General features: G+C 48.4%; 3 protein-coding genes across 6 annotated transcripts in view; all 3 read left to right on the top strand.

Annotated features, from left to right (window-relative positions):
* Positions 1–17873, top strand: part of LOC135243068 (retinoic acid receptor alpha-like) — a 150084-nt gene extending 132211 nt beyond the window's left edge. For all 3 annotated transcript variants that reach the window (XM_064314565.1, XM_064314567.1, XM_064314566.1), the window contains 6 exons: positions 6803–6944; positions 12890–13050; positions 13647–13823; positions 14779–14983; positions 15969–16127; positions 16530–17873. In XM_064314565.1, the coding sequence (XP_064170635.1) occupies positions 6803–6944; positions 12890–13050; positions 13647–13823; positions 14779–14983; positions 15969–16127; positions 16530–16732 (1047 nt within the window). In that variant the 3' untranslated portion in view covers positions 16733–17873. The remainder of the gene's footprint in view (positions 1–6802; positions 6945–12889; positions 13051–13646; positions 13824–14778; positions 14984–15968; positions 16128–16529) is intronic.
* Positions 17874–18021: 148 nt separating this feature from the next.
* pyya (peptide YYa) overlaps positions 18022–25042 on the top strand; it is a 41550-nt gene continuing 34529 nt past the window's right edge. For both annotated transcript variants that reach the window (XM_064314570.1, XM_064314569.1), the window contains exon 1: positions 18022–19028. Coding sequence is in view for 1 of the 2 variants with exons in the window: in XM_064314569.1 (XP_064170639.1) it covers positions 18945–19028 (84 nt within the window). In the remaining variant the exon portion in view is untranslated. The remainder of the gene's footprint in view (positions 19029–25042) is intronic.
* Positions 20346–21623, top strand: hspb9 (heat shock protein, alpha-crystallin-related, 9). The gene has a single exon (XM_064314568.1). It carries the CDS (start codon positions 20903–20905, stop codon positions 21506–21508), a length of 606 nt encoding a protein of 201 aa, XP_064170638.1. The 5' UTR covers positions 20346–20902; the 3' UTR covers positions 21509–21623.

Raw genomic sequence — 25042 nt, forward strand, 5'->3', positions numbered from 1 at the left:
ACGACTCTCCCACAGCCTGCCGTGCTCCTGCTTCAGTTTTCCAGAGTTTTCCAGCGTTTTCGGCTTCGGGACTACAGCTCGGCCTGGGCCAGCTGTGCTTCTGTCTGTCAATCTTTCCCCACCTTTGTTTTTAACATGTTGCCGTGTAGCTAAAGGGTACCGGTGGTGCTACCCAGCTAACAGCTAAAAACACACCCTGCGTATCATCTCTGAACTTGCTTAATATAAACCAGACCACGAGGGTATATATGTCTGTAGTTGTGTATTCCTAATTCCAGTCAATGTCATATAATGCACTCCCAAAACAATAGTAGGTTACATTCATTTTTGTGTTGTTTAACTTTTTATTTATCAGTCCCCCCCAACCAAAATATAAATAGCTCTTCAGTGACTGTCCCTGTGTTTTATGAGATAAGGTAGCACCAGCATTTGGAGTGAGCCCACAGTGTCCAGCTCTAAGCTACTCCCATCCTAATGTGAGTTAGCCGTTCGCTGTGCAAAAGCAGTGGCTGGGTTGCTTCCCAAATCCACAATGGAGGACACGCCATCCACACCAACGCCCACGTCCAACTCTGTCTCACCCCCGCCAAAGCAGCTGGAAGAAGCGGGGGCCGCCCCCTGCTGGGCTCCCAGGGGCCCTGCAAGCAAAAAAAAAAACAAAACTTGAGGGCAGGATGAGCACCTGCATGCAATGCAAAGGGGCTTTAATAATTCAGGGCTACAGGCGTATGAATGCGTGTTTGAGCCCCACAGAGACGGCGGTAAAGTTCAGGTTAGCGCGCTGCGTTTTGCTGCCGTGGCAACAGAGCTGCGCTCCGGGGGGGTGGGGGCCTAGGACTCTATATGCAGGCTGGGGGGGGGGGTTGGGGTGGGGGGGATGCGTTTGAAGCGTGCGGCCAGGATCTGGTTCTCCCGGGCGTAAGCACTCCCGGGCGTTAAATTTGCACGAGGGCTCCCTTTGATGCAGGCGGGGAGAACGCGGCTCTGCCGTCGCCCCCTGCGGGCACGGCGCTCACGTGGGCGGGAGCGCGCGGCCAATCAGAGCGCAAAACAACCCCAACCCTCCCCCCTCGCAGCGCGGAATCATATGCGGTTGGCCTATTTAAAGAGTCATGCAAAGGCTAGCCCGCTCGTAGCTGCAGTTAGCGGAGCTGCTGCACACACACAGGAACAGTCTGGGAGGGAGGGAGGCTCCGGACTGTAATTTTGGAGAGCATCGCGTAAGCTGGACAGGCTGTGCTGTCGCTCTGCTGCTCCCGTGAGGTGAGGGGTCATCTTGTCCCCTCTCAACTCTGGCCTTTTGAGGCCCTGAGTTTCAGTTGTGTTTAAAGCCACTTCTATGGAGAGACACAGGCTGTCACACGTACACACAGGTATCTATGGCTGATACCGACATTGCATATACAGTGTACACACACACACACTCTCACATGCAGGAAGCTCCCCGTCTTTCTCTCTCTCTCTCTCTCACGCACTCTCACACATGCACACACACATGCAAACACACACACACACACACATGCACCCGCCACCTCTTTCCTTGCTTCTCTTACACACACACACACCCTCTCTCTCTCTCTCAGTTTTGCGTCCAGCGGGCGGGGCCACGCGCCAGTGCAGACTCGTGCGTATGTGGCGGGCGCTTCCTCCCCCCCCCCCCTCGGGGCCCCACGGGGGCCGCTGATAAGCCGGGCCGGGGGCTCCTGTGGCAGGTGGGATTAGCTCCCTCCCAAAAGAGGCTTAGGCCCCCGGGAGCGGCGGGCGCGGCCCTGAGGATAGCGGGATCTGGATAAGGACGGGTGGCGGCCGCGCGGCTCCTCGGGCGGGCCGGCCGCGGCTCAGGAGAGCGGTAAGCCCCCGGATCAGGGTTCAAGTCGTGGTCAGGTAGAGATCAAGGCCGATGGGGGACGTCGCTGGATTGGCGCTTTCGCCGGCCGCGTACCTCGCCCGTCTTTTTCCATCCGCCCGTCTCTCCCCTGCTCCGCCCGCTAATCCTGTTTCGGGCTCAGGGGACCGGGGCAGGCTGCTCGCTTTTATTTATAGGGGCCCAAAGCCCGAGGCCCGCGCAGGACGCCGGGGCCCTGCCGACCGGCCCGCTTCATTGGCTCGCGGGGCTCGCGGCGCGCTCTCTCGGTTGGCCGCCCGTTGACTGGCACGCCAGGTCCCAGCGCTGGCATCTGCGGGCGCTACCCGATCTCCCAGGAGGCCCGTGTGGCTGCCGGCTCGTGCCAGCGCGGCGTTCGCACCTCGTAACGGGCAGCTGATTACTTTCCGAGGGATTTCAGGGCACAGAGAGCGCAGCACAGAGAGCGCAACACAGAGAGCGCAGCACAGAGAGCGCAGCACAGAGAGCGCAGCACAGAGAGCGCAGCACAGAGAGCGCAGCACAGAGAGCGCAGCACAGAGAGCGCGACACAGAGAGCGCGACACAGAGAGCGCAGCACAGAGAGCGCAGCACAGAGAGCGCAGCACAGAGAGCGCAGCACAGAGAGCGCGACACAGAGAGCGCGACACAGAGAGCGCAGCACAGAGAGCGCGACACAGAGAGCGCAGCACAGAGAGCGCAGCACAGAGAGCGCGACACAGAGAGCGCGACACAGAGAGCGCAGCACAGAGAGCGCGACACAGAGAGCGCAGAGATTCGGCTTCAAAATATCTGCGTACCAGAAGGCTTTGGTGAATTGATCAATTGAATAGGGAAATCTATAAATGTCCATTCAGCATGTATATTTAGTACATTCAAATCCCAATTGTCTGTGGTGCATTACATTCCAATATCTGTGAACAGTCCAGTGTTTAGTTTATAGCCAGAGCGGGGCTGCAAATCGTAGTTAATTCCTGACTGTTTCACGCATTGAAGTCCAGTCAGCCGCAGATGAAGATAGCAACATGTCAGGATGTGTTTATTAATTCAAATCGTATTAATAAATGTGATTACAGTGGGGATGTAGTCTGTGTGTGACATGACAGTAGTTAGCCCGCATTTCTCAAACTAATATTGAACAAGTAGGCAGAAGAGCTGGCTGGCTTGGAAACTGGCTTCCACCCTGCTTGATCTGGTTAGCTAGCTAGCCAGTGCTGTTCAGTGCCAACACCCTCTGCTTCACATTTGATCCAGTAAAAAGAAATAGTGGAGGATTTAACTGTTTCTCATTTCTTTCTACAAACAAAGCTTTCTGAGGGTGTAACTGTTGGTTTATCGTGTCTCCTTGTGTGCGTGTTTCGGAAGGGCAACGTCACAACGTCCTTCTGGAAGCGTGTTGTGGAAGTGCTGTACGTGGTGACCATATGCCCAGGGCTGTGGAACATGGTGTACGACGACCAAATTCATTTGAACTCAGCGCAGAGAGGTGTCTTCTGTCGACTTGCTTGACCTTTCCTTAGGAATCAAGAATTCCCTTGTCATTAATCCAGAAAAGTTTCCAAGGCTTGTCATTAATCCAAAAAAATGATATAGTTGTTTAGCTTCCCTCGTATGTTTGTTTTGGCAAGGTCACCGATGAGGTTGCACAGGGTGAGTCATTATTTTACTTTCCCTCCAGTCCCCTTGTTCAATGCCTCTGGCTGACCGCCTCATTCTTTTTGTTGTTGGTCTTTTACGTTTGTAAAACAGAGTGACTGATATGGTCAATAATAAGGCAGGAAAGATGAGTGGAGGCTTTGGTGGTTTTTTCTCTAGGCATCTCTCTCGTCCCTGAGCCAGTTCTCTGCAAAATATGTGTCTTAACAAGTGTTTGAGTCTTGTAATTAGACTCCAAATCTTTTTAACAATCTCAGTTTTAAGTTACTGTTTTCTTGACAAGTGGAAGCGTCTTACCCCATGGGCAAATCTTGAAATGAGTCAAACTGTCTCACTTCACTGGGAATATGTTTGTCATACTTAGCAAAAAAAGTAGTAAGAAATTTTATGTTTAAATGTAAGAGTTAGTTGCTTGTAGAGATCGGCTTTTTTTTTTTTTTTGGTTTTCGCAGCGTACTGCATCACTGCTGTACCGGGCCACATTGTGCCCTCCCCCTCTCCATCGTCACGGTGACGGGTAACGAAACGCAGCATGGCGGGGATGCCAGGAGGGGGATTATCTCCCCGCTCAGCTGCCCAGGGAGAGGGGGGGCAGCGGGGCGGGGGTGGGGGGAAGAGAGAGTTATTCTTGGCACGCTACCTAGTTTAAAACCAACAGGAGAGCTGTCTGCGCTGTTGCTTTTCCGGTTCGCTCCTGTCAGCGCAGCCGCTAGCGCCACACAGAGAGGAGACGTCGCTGTGGCGGGAGCTGGGCCTCCCCGCGCCGACGGTCCTGCTCCCCGCGGCCGGCGCTGTCCGCTACCCTCTGCGCTCATCACCCCGCGCTGCTGTCGCTAATATACGGCTAATTCATGTGTTGTTGTTCTTTTTTGTTCAGTATTATTGTCTCGTTTACCATTCGCTGTGACGTTCGCTGTGTGGGCATTTCACGACCGTGCTTTGCTGGGGAAGACCGGTGGCAGAGTGGATTACTCTGGTTGTTATAGGGCTTCTGCTTTGGTCGCGTTTCTACCCCGACGGTCACGCGTTGGCGTCAGACGGGTCACGTTGGCGAAGCCGGCCTCGGCGCTCCGGGTGTCGGCGGGTCCGTCTGAGCGTGTCACGCGCAGCTGCGGTTTCGTATTCGCGCGACGCGTTTGATGTTCCTCTTTGCGCGGGCGAAGGGGAACTAGCCCCGGCCGCACGGGCAGGTTCTCCTTTCTTCGATCTCTGTGACTCTCTCCCCGCATTCGCACACCCAGATTTAACTCACCTCCTAACTGGCCAGTGCACGTGTCAGTCGTAATTCCAGTCCACCCTCAGTATGCTAATGGAAAGGGCTCCCGATGTGGTAATGGAAAGGTTTGTTTTAAAGGGAGGTTGCCCTCTTGTCTTTGAAGAGGACGCTTGATGTTTTCACCCCTCGGGGTAATAAGGCGTACATCCCGTTCTTTGCGTCGATTCCATTTTGCGAGTGCGTCCCTGTGCCCCCGTGCTGCCTTTACGCAGGCTTGCACACCAGGGTAGCCTATAGGGGATTGTACAGAACAGGGCGCCCTATGGGGTGAGGGGAACGCACAGAACAGGCTGCCCTATGGGGTGAGGGGAACGCACAGAACAGGCTGCCCTATGGGGTGAGGGGAACGCACAGAACAGGCTGCCCTATAGATTTGGTTTCTCCTGTCAGCACTGAGACGCACAGGGAAAAGCCGGACTGTCATCATCCCCAGAAATGCTCCCATTGCAAAGTCCCAGGAAAGCCGTTTTAACTCCGGAGAATTCCCCCCCCCCCCTGCTCCCAGCGCCAACCCCCCTCTTCCGCGACCATCTGGAAGGGAAAGACTTTATCCCCAAACCTCCAGACCTGATCGGGAGCCTGCCTCCACTCCAAAACGTGACCCATCTCTCACACACACGCGCGCCTCATAAGCGTCTCTCTGCACCTCGCTCGTGCTCCCCGTCCCTCCCCATCCCGCACGAAAAGCCCGGGAGAGCTCTACGGTGTGCTCCTTCAGGGGGACGGTGGCTCTGTGGTACCGGCAGGCACCGCCGCCCCTGAGCTGCCCCGCCCCGCCGCGAGGTACGGAGCCGCTCGCTTCACCCAGCTGCATTGTGGGAATTCGCGCTACCTCCTTTCACGATCCTGAATCCAGCACCCAGTCATGGGTCATCGCGAAAAAAGTCCGATGGGGCCGTCCCGCTGCTTCCTTTGGGACGGGCAAAGTGCTGAGCAGGGCCGGGAGCCCCACGAGGCCCTCAGCCACATTTGGGCCCCGTCCCATATGGGCTGCGCCTCGAGAGCGCTCGTCTTCAGTCATGACTCAGCAACACTAGACAGGATTATGTAATCGCAGAGATCTGGGTGCTTTTTTTTTTGCTGATGATGTGAATGTAAATGGGTCAGGCGGGCAGGGGGCTTTTCCCTATGCGATTAAAGGTAATGGGAGCCCATCGATCCTCCTCCAAGCTGATAGGTATTAAGCCCTTTAAGGGATTAGCCAGTCACTGCCCATTGTGTCAAATTCGTGAGCAAAGCAGTGGCCCCTCAGTTGAGTCATTGTTATCTACACATTAACCACTTTCTGGCCATGCAGATCCTGTCTGCAACCTCTCTACCCTCTCCACCTATTTACATTTCTCTATAAGCCCTGTGTCACTCACTCACTCACTCACTCACTCAGTCACTCAGTCAAACACTCACTCACTTCCCATACTCTTTCTATATATCTATATCCCACTTTCTCTCTCTCCCCCTCTCCATCTCTTTCTCGGTCTCTCTCTCTCTCTCTCTCTCTCTCTAAAGAAGCTGGTTATTTTGGTAAATTATTTATCTGGACAGTCAAAACCAGCAGTTCAGATAACTAGAAGAAATAAGAAGTTGGGAGCTGGGGGTGTAATTCGTGAGGAACGGTAAGGGGATTTGTGGCAGTGTGCGTGAAGGTTGATGGTTGGTTAATGACATGCCCAGTTTCAGTGAAACTTGGGCGGTGGGGGAGTTTTCTCTGTGGCAGATGACACTAGGCAGATTATTTTTCTGTTTTAGTTCTTACTCATTTTTTTCAGTGAAAACAGTTTCTGTGACGTGTTTTCTCTCGTGAACTTGGTGTGATGGACTGGATTATATGAAAAAATAAATAAAGGTGTTCTAAATCTCTCTCCCTCCTGCTCTCTCTCTCTCTCTCTCTCTCTCTCTCTCTCTCTCTCTCTCTCTTTCTCTCTCTCTCTCCCCCCCCTCTCTCTCTCTGTGCATTGTGGGAAGTTTCCTCTCAGACTCAAGCCCATGCGTTTGCCTGTCTCTTGCAGGGTTTCTTCCGGCGGAGTATTCAGAAGAATATGGTGTACACGTGTCACCGGGAGAAGAACTGCATCATCAACAAGGTCACCCGCAACCGCTGCCAGTACTGCCGTCTGCAGAAGTGCCTGGAAGTGGGCATGTCCAAGGAGTGTAAGTACCAGAGAACAGCGCCCCCAGTGGTGTGGAAGACTGCCCTCCACGTTTAAGCTCATTCTCCTGTCACAGCATCACAGTCATGATCACTCCACTGGCACACACACAGTCACCATACCCCACATCAGACATCAGTTAGAATATCCCTACTGGAGGAGTGTACACAGTGGTAAGGAACTGACTTGACAAGTCACAGTTCGATTCCGGTAGACACTGCCGTGTACCTGACAAGGACTTAACGAATGCTTCAGTATATACAGCTGTAAATGATACAATGTAATGCTATAAAGTTGTGTAAGTCGCTCTGGATAAGAGCGTCTGCTAAATGCCTGTAATGTAATGTAATGTAATGCTTGAAAGTGTGCTTACGTTATATGGAGGTCCATCACAAATATATACCTGCACAGCTCCCTGTGCTAGCTAGCTAACGACAACAGACACCAACCAGCCAACAAATGCTGTTGCGGCCTTCAACCTGACAGGTCTGAAAAGGAACAATTAATCATAGTGGAGCTGAGCCGTCCCTGTGGAAGCAGCTCACTCTGTCTGGTGGCCTTGCATTGAAAACGCAGCCTCTTCTAGCTCGCTAATCGCACGTCGAGCCGCGGAGGCGCTGGCACATTCACGATGCTGACTAACCGGGAGTAAACACAGGCCGGCGTCGTGAGCGCTGTAGGTTTAAATTGACTGAGAAGCAGCTGGGCGTCTTGTTCCGCTGCCAGCGTTTCTGCGGCCCGGCCCGCAGCGGGCTAAACTGATCGTGGCTGAGAAATGGATTTCGCTAATTTCAGCAACCGTGAAAGCGCTGTCGGTCGAGGCTGCGTTAGTTGGCGGGACAACCCCTGGGGCTCTGTGATTGGTCAGAGAGGGTCTAGAAGGCAGGGAGTCCACCCCATCTCCACCAACCTCAGCCACCACCACTGTTTGTCTGGCGATTGTCCTGACAGTGTCCTGGCTCTTAAGTTTTGCGCTCTTCGGTATGTAAGGTGCTGTCTGTGCTGCCTGTCTCTGAGCACAGTCATTAATCACAGTTCAACTTTAGCACAGATTCTATAGGCTAACCAGATGGTCAGCTCCTGGGTTCCTTCTATCCGCTCTACTTTCTACAACTACAAGAGGTTCCTGTCGGCAACAGGGGCTTCTGGTGCTCAATCACTAGAGTTCATGAATATTCATGAATTAGAAGGTACGACATCGCCATGGTATTTCCCCAGGTCACACTCATTCATGAATATTCATGACATGCATAAAAGTTCTGATTTCACCTGTGGGGATACGGAACTTTCAGCGTTAGTAAGAGGGAGCTGAGTATCTGTCGGGACTGTGGGGTCTATGGCTTTAGGCCAGGGCTGTCCAGTCCTGTGTGGTAATTAACTAATCATGCTATTCAATCAAGCCCTCGATAAGTAGAATCAGGTGTCTTATTACTGGACTACAATAAAAAAAACTGCACCCACACCGGCCCTTTTCGGATAAGGCTGGACACCACTGCTTTAGGCAAACTCGTGCTTTCCACTGAACGTAAGCAAAGCAGTCAAAGTGCTGGTTCCCCCTGGTGGACAGAGAGGTGTACTGCGGGGCCAGCCAGGGGAGTTGCTTTGTTCCTGGAGTGTTATAATCCCACAGGGGAGATTAGGCCCGTGAATCATTGCTTGACCACCAGGCAGATGCTCATGACCACCTGCGATTGATCCGATAGAATCTTCCGGGGTGTTTATGATGGATGAAGACATGGACAGAAATAGGATGTGTGGGCAAATCGGTCTTAATAGTCGGGGTCACCCTTGCTTTGACCCCTGCAGAAGCCGCCGCTTAATTCTCACTGGAGAATTAGCGCCAGCGGTAATCCGCCACGAGCTGGGAGCCTTGTCACCTGTGAAGTGCGGTTCGGGGAATCCAAGCGTGCATGTAGTGCATTTCTGCCCGATGAGACACCTTGGAAAGGAGCGGCCATCTTGGTGCTTCTAGAGGTTGCTAGGTGATGCCCTGACAAAAGGGAGAAATCGTGGCAAGGAGCACGTGTTTTTAGCATCGCTCCAGCAACGCAGTACAGCGTAGAACCAACAGAACAGTACAGCACAGAACCAACAGCACAGTACAGCACAGAACCAACAGCACAGTACAGCACAGAACCAACAGCACAGTACAGCACAGAACCAACAGCACAGTACAGCACAGAACCAACAGCACAGTACAGCACAGAACCAACAGCACAGTACAGCACAGAACCAACAGCACAGTACAGCACAGAACCAACAGAACAGTACAGCGTAGAACCAACAGAACAGTACAGCACAGAACCAACAGAACAGTACAGCGTAGAACCAACAGAACAGTACAGCACAGAACCAACAGAACAGTACAGCGTAGAACCAACAGAACAGTACAGCGTAGAACCAACAGAACAGTACAGCACAGAACCAACAGCACAGTACAGCACAGAACCAACAGAACAGTACAGCACAGAACCAACAGCACAGTACAGCACAGAACCAACAGCACAGTACAGCACAGAACCAACAGCACAGTACAGCGTAGAACCAACAGAACAGTACAGCACAGAACCAACAGCACAGCACCAGGAGCACAGGCATACGTGCACACACACACACACAAACACATATAGGCATAAGCACACACACTCGGGCATACACACACACACACACACACACAGGCAGACACATACATGCACGCAGACACAGGCACATACAGTACACACATACATACATACACACAGGCATATACATGCACACGCACAAGTAGGCATACGCATACACACACACACACACACACACAGGCATACACATACATGCACACACACACACACACAGGCATACACATACACACACACACACACACACAGGCATACGCATACATGCACACACACACACACAGGCATACGCATACACACACACACACACACACACACACAGGCATACACATACATGCACACACACACACACAGGCATACACATGCATGCACACACGCACACACGCAGTTATTGCGCGCTGCAATCTGCCATGACTGATTGGGAGCCTGGGCTAATAGTTCTTTAATGACTTCATTAAATTGTGTTGCGCGGCTTATGCCTGCGCTGCCAATTTGTCAGCCGGGGAAACGTCTGTGTGGAGGACGCAAAGAGCCGGTTTTATTTAGGAATTAATTTCCCATCTCCTGGGGCCTCTAATGAAGGTGAGGAAGAGAGGGGGTGCGACAGACAGAGAGAGAGGGAAGGCTTCCCCAGTACTGCTGTGTGTGTGTGTGTGTGTGTGTGTGAATAGGTGTGTGTGTGTACGTCTGTGTGTGTGAGTGAATGGGTGTGTGTGTATGTGTGTGTGTGTGTACGTTTGTGCGTGTGTGTATGAATGGGTGTGTGTGTGTGTACGTGTGTGTGTGTGGGGGGGTGAGTGGGCGTATGTGCAGGCGTGTGTGTGTGTGGGGGGGGTGAGTGGGTGTATGTGCAGGCGTGTGTGTGTGTGTGTGTACGTGTGTGTGTGGGGTGGGGGTGAGTGGGCGTATGTGCAGGCGTGTGTGTGTGTGGGGGGGTGAGTGGGTGTATGTGCAGGCGTGTGTGTGTGTGGGGGGGGTGAGTGGGTGTATGTGCAGGCGTGTGTGTGTGTGTGTGTGTGTGTGGGGGGGGTGAGTGGGCGTATGTGCAGGCGTGTGTGTGTGTGGGGGGTGAGTGGGTGTATGTGCAGGCGTGTGTGTGTGTGGGGGGGTGAGTGGGTGTATGTGCAGGCGTGTGTGTGTGTGTGTGTGTGTGTGTGTGTGGGGGGGGGTGAGTGGGCGTACGTGCAGGCGTGTGTGTTTACGCGGTGTGTCAGTAGCTGATGGTCAGTATTACCTGGCCTTTTCTGCACAGAGCAGACAGCTGATTGATGAACTCTGCAGTTTCCCAGAATGCCGCTCTGGCCCTGGGCCCACCTTTCTGTCTGAAGCCTTATCCCCATTACCACCTCCGGTCGCCTAACTGAAGAGAGAGACAGTTAAGAGAAAGAGCTGAAGAAAGAGACGTGTAGTGGAAGAGAAAATGGTGTGAGAGAGCTGAGGTGGTAAGATGGGGGGGGGGGGCTGAAGTCCAGCTTCAGCTCAGCTTTTTAAACCATTACCTCTGGGGTATTTGTCATATTATGTTATTAGATTAGTCCGGGGTCTAATGAAAGTAGTGGTGATTTGTCAGGGTTATTAATGACTTCATCGCACACCACTATTTATCACCTGCCTGCCTCCTGTGCTAGTGTGTGTGTGTGTGTGCGCGCACTGTGTGCGTGTGTGCGTCATGTGTGTGTGCGCGCTCTCTAATGGGGATCTCAGTGTGGTGGTAATTCAGTATCGAGGCGGTATTATTACAGAGAATTGCATTTGTGATTTTTTTTTTCTGCCAGCTCAGCAGCACAGATTTTCTCCCCTTTCGGTTTTTTTCAGCTGTCAGATCAAAGCTGTTCCTCGTTTTCTTAGCTTTTGAGCTGCAAAGCCCCCAGCTTCTCTCCCTCCCTCCCTCCCTCCCTCCCTCTTTCTGCCAGTAAGCCTCCCCAGGCCCCTGCAGTCTTAATCTACTATAGCTGTACAGAGCACCCTCATACACACACCCTAGCCCATGCACACAGACACACAGGCACACACACACGCACAAACATGCACGCACGCACACACACACATACATACACACGCGCGCACACAAACGCACCCACATATGTACACACATACCCGTACACAAATGTATTCACACACACACAGAAACAGCCTGGTCCCTCTCTTACCTCAGATTTCCTCAATACTGATTGGTCAGCTTTCTGTCTATATATCCCATTGTTCATAAGCTGCCTGTGCCAGTGGCTTGCTTTCAACTACAGATCTTATTGAATTGAGTAAAATCTTTCTACTGAGTAAAAAAACCTTTTTACTGCCTATGTAAATCGACTAATGCCTTAGCAACCTTGCTTCAGTTCATTCGTCTTGTTCCACTTTGTTTGTACTGGTCAGTGGTGGAGGACAGTCATTCATTTTAACTCACTGGCCATTCAAAATGGTGGATTGCAATTACATTGGATTTCAGTGGGTCGAAACATTCCAGCTGCTTCTGCAGATTACAGCATGAACGCTCACGTAAACCACATTAAACATTAACACTGACGGGGAGGAAATTATTTAATGCTTGTCTGTATTTTGAGCGCACTGCTGACAAGACTTTGCTTTGTCTGTTTTTAGATTACTGCTCCAAGCTATTTTATGTTGCCAACCGTAATCAAATCCTTGTTCAGTCTGGCTCAGGTGCCAGAAATAGAAAGGCGTTGGTAGTGTTTGTGTAATTTTGGCAGTGATATAATTTGTTTGGAGTGTTTAAACCTGAGGAAATCAAGTATTTAAAGTTAGGCTGGTATTTGGCTTCATAAATACTTTAATGAATGATGCTTTCCAACTGTATGAGAGAGCGTACCACTCGTGTTCAGCCATGCGATGGCGCTGCTTCTGGAGTGATGTGCGTCGTAAAAGGGTCAGAGAGACATAATTCACTGCATTACCTCATACTTCATTAGCTTACCTCATAATTCACTGCATTACCTCATACTTCATTACCTTACCTCATAATTCACTGCATTACCTCATACTTCATTACCTTATCTCATAATTCACTGCAATATCACATCTCCTACAGTGGCAGGATGGAAACAGAAAAACAGGAACAGGTACCAGATGTTAAATGTGTTTTATTTTGTTTATTTATGGGAATCATGTGAAGTCATTTCACAGCATCACAGTAAACCCACCTCACTCTGCCCAGCCTGATTTGTGAGGACACTGAGAGTGGTCCAAACCAGCAAAACCTGTAACATCCATTTCTCTCTCTCCTTTCCATTTCTTTCTCTGCCTCCTACCCTTCCATTTTTCTCTCTCCCCCTTGTGTTCCATTTCTCTCTCTCCCTCCTTCCCACCTGTTCAGCCGTGAGGAACGACCGCAATAAGAAGAAGAAAGAGGAGAAGAAGCAGGAGTGCACGGAGAGCTACGTTCTGAGTCCGGCCACAGAGGAGATGATCGAGCGCGTGCGAAAGGCCCACCAGGAGACCTTCCCCTCCCTCTGCCAGCTGGGCAAATACACTACAGTGAGTCCTCCATGCCATCTGGTGGCGCTGCGCATTTCAGTCTGCATACTGTAAAATTAGAGTTCTCCCCTGGTGCTCAGTGCTTGCGATCTTTCAGCACACAGACACTCTAAGAGCTGTCAACAGGAGTCTGAATTCAGTGAGAGTCAATGTATTGAGAATTAAATAAGTGGAAAGAAGCAAGGTTTAATGAGAGTATGAGAAGTTGAATTCTGTGGTTTTCTTCTGGGATTGGGAGCAAAAACGTTCCTGTAAATGTCAGAACATGGCTGAGCTTAAAGGTTGTCTTACGCACTTTTTGAAATATTTGTGTGGACTTACGCGAAGACTGATTTGTAAATGTATATGTTCATGCAAGCTTTCGAAACATATTTTATTTTCATGTTCAGTCAGTTTCTATTCAGTCCTGGGTATGAACACTTCAATCAGTCGAAAACCAAAAGGTTTAAATGAAAAATGAAACACACTTTTTAGGGGATTACCAAATGTTGGTAACCTGGGAATAGGGCATATGGGTGATGGGGTCTGTCTCAGCTGTTGGTGTGACTGAGAGAGAGAAGGTGGTCCTGAGTTTAACCCCCCCCCGCCCCTCCCAGAACAACAGTGCACAGCATCGCGTGGCTCTGGACGTCGACCTCTGGGACAAATTCAGTGAGCTGTCCACCAAGTGCATCATCAAAACGGTGGAGTTCGCCAAGCAGCTGCCCGGCTTCACCACGCTCACCATCGCCGACCAGATCACCCTGCTGAAGTCCGCCTGTCTGGATATCCTGGTGAGGCTGCTGGTGCCGGGCCACGCGTCTCCTACCACTGGCTCTGAGCAGAAACAGAGCCGCATTGAACTCCGTTGTTCATTAATGACCGTCCATGTCTGTCAGCCGTCGTACAAATGGCCATTCACAACATCCACTGTTATTTTGCCATTATGAACTGTGTCCTTATATTTTCTTTGTGTCCTTTCCCACTTTTGGTTAGGTTTAGATAATATGACAAAAAATGCAATAAAAGAAGTAAATAGCTTTAAAAATCAAAAATAGGTCCCATTTTTATATCAACAGCACCATCTATAGGTACATTTAAGAAAGACAGTTAACATACATCAAAAGAGCCTAATCAAATTTTGCTTCAACGGCAGTGAATAAGAATCACTCTGTAGTAGTCTATAGGCTGTTTGTGAGATTAGATGTACAGAATGGCTTTTTCAGCTTTTCCATACCTAAGGACAGGTGTGCTTGTCTGATAGGCTGCCTCTTAGCTGAGGCTGGTCCACAGTCATTCATGACTGAGAGTAGAGATGTGTAGCGACGCATAAATTATAACAGCAGGGGAGAAATACACAAATGTCCCAGAATGCATTGCACTCTGCTAGTATCTAATTTTGTGGGTAAATTTGAAATGGATGTACATAACTGTAAATGTTGACCATTTAGCCATGGAATTAATTATAAACTACATTTTTCAACATACCAGGACAGCATTTTTATACAATGACTTCACATTTATTTTGCTGTCTGTTTTCCGTCCATTAGTTGTGCTAACTCAGTTACGTCTCTTCTAACTGTAAACTGGTGAATGTGCCCTTAGCTGAACTGTGGCTGGGTCATGCTGTAGTCTCAGAACAGAAAGCCCTGCGCGGGTGAAGCGCTACAGCGTAGCGCGGGTCAGCTGGAACGGCACGCAGACGAAGGCCTCAGGGAGTGAACCCGACTGTGTGACTGTCTGTCTCAGATCCTGCGGATCTGCACGCGCTACACGCCGGACCAGGACACCATGACGTTCTCGGACGGCCTGACGCTGAACCGCACGCAGATGCACAACGCCGGCTTCGGGCCGCTCACCGACCTGGTCTTCGCCTTCGCCAACCAGCTGCTGCCCCTGGAGATGGACGACGCCGAGACCGGGCTGCTCAGCGCCATCTGCCTGCTGTGTGGAGGTACCGCACCCTTCCCCACTTCCCTGCAGCCGGTCAAGTTACAGTAGTGCTTATGCCCCAGCCAATCGAGTTACAGCAGTACTTATCCCCCAGCCAATCAAGTTACAGCAGTACTTATCCCCCAGCCAGTTGGGTTACAGCAAAACTTATTCCCCAGCCAGTTGAGTTACAGGAGTACTCATCCCCCAGCCAATCAATGTACAGTAGTACTTTCCCCCAGCCAGTCAAGTTACAGCAGTACTTGTCTCCCAGCCAATGGAGTTACAACGGTACTTCCCTTGAGCCAAGCAAGTTAGAGTATTAACTCAGGGTTACAGATTTACAGTGTTAGAGTATTATCCTGAGCCAGAGTTACAGTATTCTCCAGAGCCAATCGAGTTACAGCAATACTTCCACCGAGCCAATCGAGTTACAGCAGTAACAGCTCAGTGCTTTGCTCTGGAATTGCGGTGATTTAATTCATGATAATCCTCGTCATATGTCCTTGGCAGTCTTTCTCATCTCATACATGCCAAAGGATGTTCCTTGACCTTTGCCCTTTGCACAGTGAGTCTCATGTTTAAAAAGGATAGGTTGCTGTGGTGGTGTCTCATGAATCAGTTTATTGAATTGTGATGCGAATTATGCGGTCAACTGCCATCTCAGTCCTGCTCAGACCGTTATTAATAAAAAGACTGAGGAACTGTGTGTACAGCCAGGGTGTGTGTGTGTGTGTGTGTGTGTGTGTGCATCTTTCATGCCTGTGTATGTGTGTGTGTGTGTATGTGTGATTTAATTTGATTTGATTTGATCTCCAGATTGGCAGGACTTGGAGCAGTCTCTAAAGGTTGTGTGTGTGTGTGTGTGTGTGTGTGCGTGATTTAATTTTATTTGATTTGATGTCCAGATAGGCAGGACCTGGAGCAGTCTCTAAAGGTGTGTGTATGTGTGTGTGTTTGTGTGTGTGTGTACGATTGTTTTTGATGTAATTTGATTTGATGTCCAGATCGGCAGGACCTGGAGCAGTCGGAGAAGGTGGACGTGCTGCAGGAGCCGCTGTTGGAGGCGCTGAAGATCTACGTCAGGAAGCGGCGGCCGCACAAGCCTCACATGTTCCCCAAGATGCTGATGAAGATCACCGACCTCAGGAGCATCAGCGCCAAGGGTGAGCCACGCCCCCGCTCTCACGGACACGCCCCAGATTCACACAGCGATGCGCACACCGTCTCAGAAACACACCCCCATTCTCAGAGACACGCCCCCATTCTGAAGACCTCATGCCAACTTCACAGCCCCCACCCTACACACACACATGCGCATCACACATATCTGTGAGCACACTATTTACACATAAAGATAAGGTAAATCTAAACTCAAATCTTTACAGCAGTTGAAACTGAAAGCCCTTGGTTTCTTAAAACACGCTTCCTTGCATGTACCCTTCCTTGGTACATTCTGTAGCCTTCACACCTCTACAGCAAAACACCGTGTGGCATCCCAGCATGCCTATCGCTCTGTAAGCGGCGACCTGCCCCTCTAAACCCTCCTCTTCCTCACCTTTTCCCAGGGGCGGAGCGCGTCATCACCCTGAAGATGGAGATCCCGGGATCCATGCCCCCCCTCATCCAAGAGATGCTGGAGAACTCTGAGGGGATAGAGAGCCAGGGGGCAGGGGGGAGCAGTCGGGCCAACGGGGCCCCCCCGGGGAGCTGCAGCCCCAGCCTGTCCCCCAGCTCCCCCCAAAGCAGTCCGGATACGCACTCCCCATAGACTGGGACTACCTCGGGCCTGGAACACTGGCCTCTGCTTCAGCACCCCCCAGCCCTAACCCTACCACCCCCCGCCCCCTCCCCCGCCACCTGAAAAACAGAGTGAGCAGAACAGGAAGTCACCTTTTCGCCCGGAAGAACTGTACGGTGTCACTGCTGACTCATGTGCTACACACCTCCCCACCCACACCCCATTCCACCCAAAAAAAAACTGAAGCAAACTGGATTCACTCCCAGTCTGAGGTGTGGGGTCTGTGTGGTGCAGCTGGAACTGTCGGCAGAGGACAGACAGACGGACGGACGGATGGACGCGGGACATTGTTTGTCCCCTGAGGATTTTGTGGTCCTGACTGAGCAGAGATCGCCAAGAAAGGGTTTTCCCCTTTTTCTTTTGTCAGCTTTCGGACAGATGTTTTCTTACAAAAGATATACAAATATAAATATAAATATATTATATATATATAAAAGATTGAGGAATGATTGAGATTGAATTGTGATGGAATGACTAGTGAAAAGTGTTTTTTTGAAAAGTTTTCCCACTGTTTCCGAGATGAGATGAATTGTGTTTGCTTCACTGTTCTAATATGTTCGTGCTCATGATATTGACAAATTCTCGACAGCGTGATTGCAAGCTGTATTTTTTTTTTTTAAAGCAAAAGAGTACAAAAAAATTCAGATCTGGATTTCTTTTACACACGCGCACAGGGTTGGGATAAAAATGGTGACACAAACTGTTCTGTTTGTTTTGAATGTTTGTTTTTCATTTTAATGAAAAAAAGAATGAAAAATTTCATATGCTATTATACTGGTTCCATGTGTTTAGGTCACAGGTCCTTGAAAAACAATGAAGATTGTCTTTGTAAAGGTTGATTTAAGTAGCCTCTAAAATAATGTACATAAGCTGTATTCATTCTTTAAAGTATGAAGAGTTTAGCCCTCACTTGATTTTTAAAAAACAGCCTTTTCTTTTTTTTTTTGTTGTTTAAGAAAAGTCATTTTAAGCACATTTTATTGAAGGACTGGCATTGATGGACTGTTTAGGAATCTTAGATAAGGGACAGATGTGTAAAAACTAATGTAGGGGAGATGCTGAGCGCTGACGAGCAGCACCTTTCCCTGAAATAAAGGAGAATGAGAACGAAGTGATCAACGGTGCTGTTACGAGGACGGGTACCCGTGCTTTCAGGAAGTGATGTCACGTGACCAGAGAGGCGATGCTTTGGGGAGGGGCGGAGTCAGGTTTTGATGATTGAGGGCAGAATGCAGAGAGGCCTCAGTTTAGAGACAATAGATGAAGGTATATGTATTTTTATCTGCCCCCTTCCCTACCCAATTTCTTTCACAGGTCGATTCTGCACATACACACACAAAACTGCCTCAGGAATCTACGGGCTTGTATCGCTGACCGCGCGTCATATATGCCGTTATGTGAATATGAGCTAGGTTGTTAATCCTCCACTCCAAGCCGCAGTACATACACCCATAAACGTACATTCATATCGTCGGTGTCTCACAAGACACAAAAAATGTCTATATTTTTCCAAAAAAATGAGAGTACAGGGTTCTCGTCTGACACCACAATTATGTGTATGCATGTGTGTATGTATCCTGGCCTCTGCTTTCTGTACACAAGGACGAATTGCGAAGGCACTGGAAGCAGCCATGCACTCTGTTGTGGAGACAGATTCGTACGGTAACGATGGCAGCCACACACCCAGTTAAAGGGGAGAAAGAAGCTGTCAGGTCACGGGGCGAAGAACGTCAATAAACAATTCTGTTTATTTCATCTTTCAAAGGAGCTTCCTCTTCTTCTTCGTTCACGTTTAGCATTAAATATTAGTAAATTATTCAATATCACTGAATTTCCGTCCTTCTTAAATTTAACGCTTTTACCTATCGTTTTATTCTGTTCGACTTGGAAACGGAAACTTGCAATTCGAACAAAATTTATATACCTCGCATTTGAGGGTCACAAAAATAACTGGCTTGGCCGATAACCACGTGTGTTCGTGGAATAAGTAAAATAAATAAATTTCAGCCAAACAAGGAAAATAATTCTGCGACATTTTCCTTCAAACGGAAGAATTATTCTAACCCAGTGCCGTCCATGTGTCATTTCATGTCCTAACACATGGTGGCGATCACAGAACTAACTGCTAGGGATGGCCACACGCTCATAGCACGCCGTGTTTGGACCTGTGACGAATGTAAGCATGAGCGTGAGCAATGAAGTCCTTTGGGTGCAAACAATGCCGCCAATACATACGAGCTGCTCCAAAATACGACATTTTCAGCAGGTAGGTCTTCTTAAGAAGTCAGCTGTTTTAGTTATAATTGTACATTAAGAAGAAATAAAATAATTTGATTCCTCCCGTGGGGCATTTGGAAACGCAATAATTGCCCATAAGAAACTGCAAAACACTGAATGTATAGCCTATCTCTGGATTTTTTTTTTTTTTTAAAGGCTGCTCACAAATTCGTAATCCTTCGTGTATCGTCTCTAATTTAGTTTCAGCTACTGTATATATATCAGATAGCAGCTAAAATAAAAGAAGATACAAAAAAGATTACAGATCTGTGTGTGGTCTTTTTTAGGCCTAGTGTATCACAATTATTTTCCTCTTGACCTGCATCATTAGGCCTAAGTGCACATAATCTGCTTAAGTATTTGAGTAGGCCTAGATTTGTTTTGTTTTTTATTAACTACATGTATTTGTAGAACAAATATTTTATTATGTCAGTTTGAACTTTGTTATGACAAGAGCAAAGCATTTTGAAATCTGAGATTCACACTCAATTCAATGAAACAAGCCTAATAAGCCATACGGATAAAATTAAACTTTAAAAAATATTACAAAAGAAAAGCTGTTGGCCTAAATCATAACTGCCATCCTCACTAAATGATTTGGGTACAATATAATTGCAATTATCGGGACAGCATAAATCTGTCAAGTTCTGTTCAAATATCCATTTACTCAAATAATTTAAGTATTGACTGTTCCAGTTACAAAATTAAAAGAGTAGTACTTATTCTTCTTTGTGTCGAGCTTGCTTAAATTTTTGAAATCTTGATTTTTGAGTGAATTTACCTCAGAACTTTTGAATATATAAACTAAAACTATAAATTAAAGCTTCTTAGCATAAGTTAATTTAAGAAAATTGCCATAAGTTAAGTAATTCAAATAAACAGTTCATGCTTAAGTTAATGCAACTAAAACTGGAGGTGTATTAAGAAATTTAAGTAATATGAATCAAAGGAATTTTAAGTTAATTGAGGTTTAACCAATGTTTGAGTAAGCTGAACTTTTTACAGTGTACAGTTGAAGTCAATAAAAGGTAAACCAACAAGTACAAATTAACAGAAGACAACTAGAGTATACAGTTTACATCAACCCATAATTAACCAAAAATGCATATCAATAAGTGAGCTTATTGTTTTCGTTTTCTTGCTTTTTGAGTTTGATTTCGAATGAGGAAACAGACCATCTAGCATTTGTGTGGTCATATCTAACACTGGAAAGCTGTCATACGGGTTAAGTGCTTGCGGTGCAGTCTGTGTTGTCAGCTCAGTTATTTAGCATTAGTAGCATTCGTCACCGTGTCTCCCCTTGCGCGAATGCCTGTACGATGAAAGTATGCCGGGACCTATGCAGGGGGTGAAGAGGCCGAGGTCGGAGAGCTCGTCATCATGCCGGGAAAATGACATCACAAAAAACAAATGCTTTGTGGCTTCGCTCACCCAGTGGACATCCCGCAGATTCGCTCCCTGGAGCGGACATCCCTCCGCAGACAGACGTAAGGGACGTAAATAAATATGGCAGATGGCGGATAAAAATAGTGCGGTGGAGTCACCTTGCTGCATGACTGAGACGAGTTACCCGACCCCTCCGGCAACTTAAACGGGATCCTATGACCGCAGGGGTGGAAATAGCCGCCCGTGTGTGCCCGTACACGCGAACGGGAGACCACGACGACTGTCCACTCCTTTTGGTTCAGGACCCGCCCCGAGGAAGGATCCCGCACCTTCTCGTTGACTTCATCTTACGTAAATAGTGCCCCAGGGGTGAGTTGCAGCTCCTCGAGAGTATATATAAACGCCTACGACGATCCGCTCTCAAACCACACAAGCTCCTCACCCAGCAAGAAGAGGCCAGAGACCCAGAGAGCCACGATGCAGTCTTCACTAGTCGAGAGCCTGTTCGCTGGAGACCCCTTCTTTGAGCGCTCCAGAATTCTGTGGCCCCTCTACCACGGGCCCCTCAGCGACATGCGCGAGGACTTCATCCAGAGGAGGAGCGCCCTGGCGGACAGCTTCCTGAAGGAGATCAGCGGCGTCTTCCCTTACGACTTCCTGAAGGGCGGCGCCCTCGCCTCCTCCCGGCTGGCCGGGCGCCGCGGCGACGTCGGCGAGGCCCGGAGGCCCAGCTCGGAGGGGAACCTGGAGCTGTCCCTGGACGTCCGGGAGTTCTCCCCGGAGGACATCACGGTGAAGCTGGCGGGGCGGCAGCTGGCCGTCGTGGCCGCCAGCAAGAGCGAGGAGGCGCCCGCCAACCGCAAGGGCTTCGTCCAGAAGATCAGCCTGCCCGACAACGTGGACCCGTCCGCCATCACCTGCTCCCTGACCGCGGACGGGCTGCTCAAGATCGAGGCACCGGCGGTACAGAGGGGGGCCTCGGAGGAGCGCACCGTCCCCATCCGATTCCGGACCTCCCTCAACTTCCCCATCAATAACACCAACAAGGAGGACGGCCAGGACGTCCCGCAGAAAAACAACTGAGGAAGGACTGATCTCTTTTATTTTTGTAATATAGAGCGCTGTTTTGTTATTGACTCTGTGGGTTCGTTTGTTGCAAAATTTTTATGTTTATTTATTAAACTGAATTTCATTTGCATGTGCGGCTTTCTCTTGTTTTTATTTTCTTCCAAAATGGAGAAGATGGTTAGAACATAGCAACCTGGCCTTATCCCTTCCTGGTGCTGTGGTCAGATCTGTCGGCATGAAGGGCTAGAAGATCCGGTTGATAGTCTACCTGACCATTAAACTTCAAAAATGACCATTTTGTGACAAAGCTGACCTTTACAGGCTAGTTTTCCTCAAAAGTGGAGTTTTATGGATGTTGTCAGTGAGAAAGTCTTTGAACCTAGAGAAAGCAGCGTGGTCTCCTGTTTGTGTTGACATTTTGAGGTCTGACCGTAGTGATGTGAAGGGCATGAGACCAGGCTAAACACAGAGATTAACTACTGAACCATGGCGATTGATATGAAAAGAGAAAAGCCACTCATTTTTCAATAAACATAGCAGAGCCAAAGGCAGCCATCACAGAGAGTGCTTTTGAAATGCATTGTGGGATGCTTTGTCCCTGTACTTTTCCTTTAACATAACATAACATAACATAATGATGAGACAAGGCCATTCAGTCCAACAATGCTTGCCATTTTCCTAACTAAATTGTACCTAGTGCTCTGATTGCTCTAGATAGTATCTAATATCTCTTTCTACATAAATACTATCTTTCAGTGCAAATGTCAATAGCAGAAATGATTGACAGCCATGGCTGCAGGCCACAATACAATAATTTGTGATGGGGACTTCATATATCCTGTGTTCATATGTCAGTTAAACATTTAAAAAGGGATGGGGGAGAGTGTCATGTTTAAAGGAATTGGGGATTCTTCCACTGTACAATAGATTCCTTACTTTTCAGTATGTATATCTAATGTACAGTAAGGTAAGAAACATAGCATTTTTTTTCTTTGGATGTTCAGTGACGTTCCCCTTTAATCTAAATATCACTGAATCTAACCAGTGAAACATTCTAGCTGGCTGCTGGTAAAGGTGTAAATATTCTGTGTTGAATTTGGATGGTTAAATATCCTCATTGCCTGCCATTGCATTTGCAGTCTTCTCACCTGTGTGTATTTATGAACTTTTAGCCAGACAGCTAGCTACTCCTCCCAACAAAAGTAAGAAACCCAATTAATACTTGAAGTGCTTTAAACCTCCTTACTAAATCACTTAATATAAAGAAAATGACTAATTGATATAGAGTCAGCCAGTCCAGCTATTTCTCTCTATATTCTTGTCTGATTCATGTTCTTCAGATTTAGGAAAGTTTATAGATTATACATACAGAAGTACTTACTGACATACTGCCCTCTGCTCTAACCACAGAAGAAGATGTAAGGGTGATGGGAGATTGAGTTTTCATGTACCCGTACCTCATAATTGGTGGGGCTACAATAAGCTGCCAGGTCTCTTATCTGTTTGAACCAATCAAATGGTTTTGCTCTTCAGAGCAAGCCACAAGGAATGGCTCAGATCGGTTTCACTGATTACACAGAGAGTAGTCACTGTGTGGAATAGCCTGCCAGGTCATGTAGTCGAGACAGAAACTCAGGGGGTTTTCAAGACCAGGCTTGATACAGTGCTAGATATTATCTAGTTTGTAGGTAAACTGACACCAGGTACACTTTAGTGTTGTAAAATGGAGAGTATTGTTGGGCTGGATGGCCTGTTCTCGTCATCATGTTGTGTTATATCATATGGTAACACTACCACAGTATTTTTAGTATTTTGGGGGATGTCAGCATCATAGAGCTTTTCCATTACACCTAGCTGTACAAAAGAGTCAGTCTTTCACAAGATAAGGCACACGTTCTGTGGTAGAAGTGCAGAAGCCGACGCTTAAATTTTGGACTCTTGGCTGTTTTGGGGGACTTGGGCTGTCTGGCCTAAACAAAGGTTATATTCCTTCCATTTAATGATGTGAGTGAAGGTCCTGCCCCAAAATATAACGGAATGCTAAGCAGGTGAAATCAAAACCTCAAAACTGAAATGTATGTAGAGCTTGAAACTTACATGCTTGTGTGTTGAAGACAGCACACCGTCAGAAGAAACCAGTCAAGGGAAGGCCCAATTAAAGGCTGCAGCACCAATGAAGGGCTCTAAGGCCTGTTTAGCTGCCGGTTTCTCTGAGTGCCTGTCTAACGACAGCCAGGTTGACTTCACCCACAATGGTGTCTTCCTCACCCCACAGCCCAAAACGAAGTGTCGCAGTCAACAAGCAGCGCTGCCAGTAGCCCTAAATGGCAGATTCGTCAGTGGGGCTGCTGTCGTCGGAGTCGTCAAGCCGATGCGTTTCGGAGCGCTGACGCACGTGTCGGTTGGGGAGGACGCGTCACTGGCGCGGCGGGCTGCGTCTCTGTCACACGGTGGGCAGGGTGATACATACGGGGGGATTAGCAATGCGCCAGCCGCCGGGCGCGCGCCACGCCACAGACCGAGCATCGGGAACGACGCGACGGGCGCCGCGGGTCCGGGGACGACGCCATCGGAGTCGCGAGGCGGTCCTGTGAACTCAGTCCGTCGACAGTCTCCGAGGGTCTGAGAGAGTGTCGCCTGTGAGGGCCTTGCAAACTGCAGGGATTGTGGATTATTTCTGCTCCGCTTGCAGTTCTAGGTTATAACCACAGGGTGGTGCCACATCCTTGCAAGTTTTTTTTTTATCTGCTCCATCCAAAGGACAGTGTCTGTCATTGTGAATATCTCCTCAATTTATCTGCTGTCATTTAAAATTTTCCCGAGATGTATGTACAGATACACTTATCCTGATTTGTGTTGCTGCTATTTAAAAGTCATTTGGGTTTCTTTGTACTGGCACAGGAAAAAAAACAATCAAAATCCTGCAATCTTTGAATCTTCTTATTGGATTTTACAGGACAGGGCCAGTGTAACAGAACAAGAAACAGATTAGACACTAAGTTGCAAGGCAGTATTACATTTAGCTGAAATCAGCTGTTGTGTATTGGTTTAAATGACGACAAGCCACATTAAACATCACTTATTCATTACTATTTGACCTGGTATCTCTTAAGATTTTTCTCACTAAAGTGCTTAGTGAATAATCTTCACCAAAAACTTTTTAAAAATGACTTAGCCATGAAACATGCCATTTTCCCTCCATGTAGATTTCAGGGGAACCCCAAGATGGCTGAACGGTAATACACATGCCCTGCAAGTGACCTCCTGCTGAATCCAGTGCGATGCACTGTCTGCTCCACTGACTGAGGTCACTGTACGCCCTATTGGTCTTAATTAATATGCACTGACAGCCAGGTCCCAGATAAGAACGACAAGATAAAGACATGCAACAGACCGTCCATATTTCTGTTTTTAGAAGTCAACAAATAATTTGCCAGTTTAAACAATTTCTTGTTTTTTTAAAAAAAACATTGTATATAGTTTTTAGGCTTTATGGTGTCTTATATCTCTGTCTGAATGTAGCTTTGCAACGACTGTGTTTCTCTTGGG

The sequence above is a fragment of the Anguilla rostrata genome, chromosome 17 (assembly GCF_018555375.3).
Source record: "Anguilla rostrata isolate EN2019 chromosome 17, ASM1855537v3, whole genome shotgun sequence".
Taxonomy (NCBI): Eukaryota; Metazoa; Chordata; class Actinopteri; order Anguilliformes; family Anguillidae; genus Anguilla; species Anguilla rostrata.

Bases quoted from the DNA above. Each gene is read 5' to 3' on its own strand.
- hspb9 (XM_064314568.1), top strand. From the start codon at position 20,903: ATGCAGTCTTCACTAGTCGAGAGCCTGTTCGCTGGAGACCCCTTCTTT.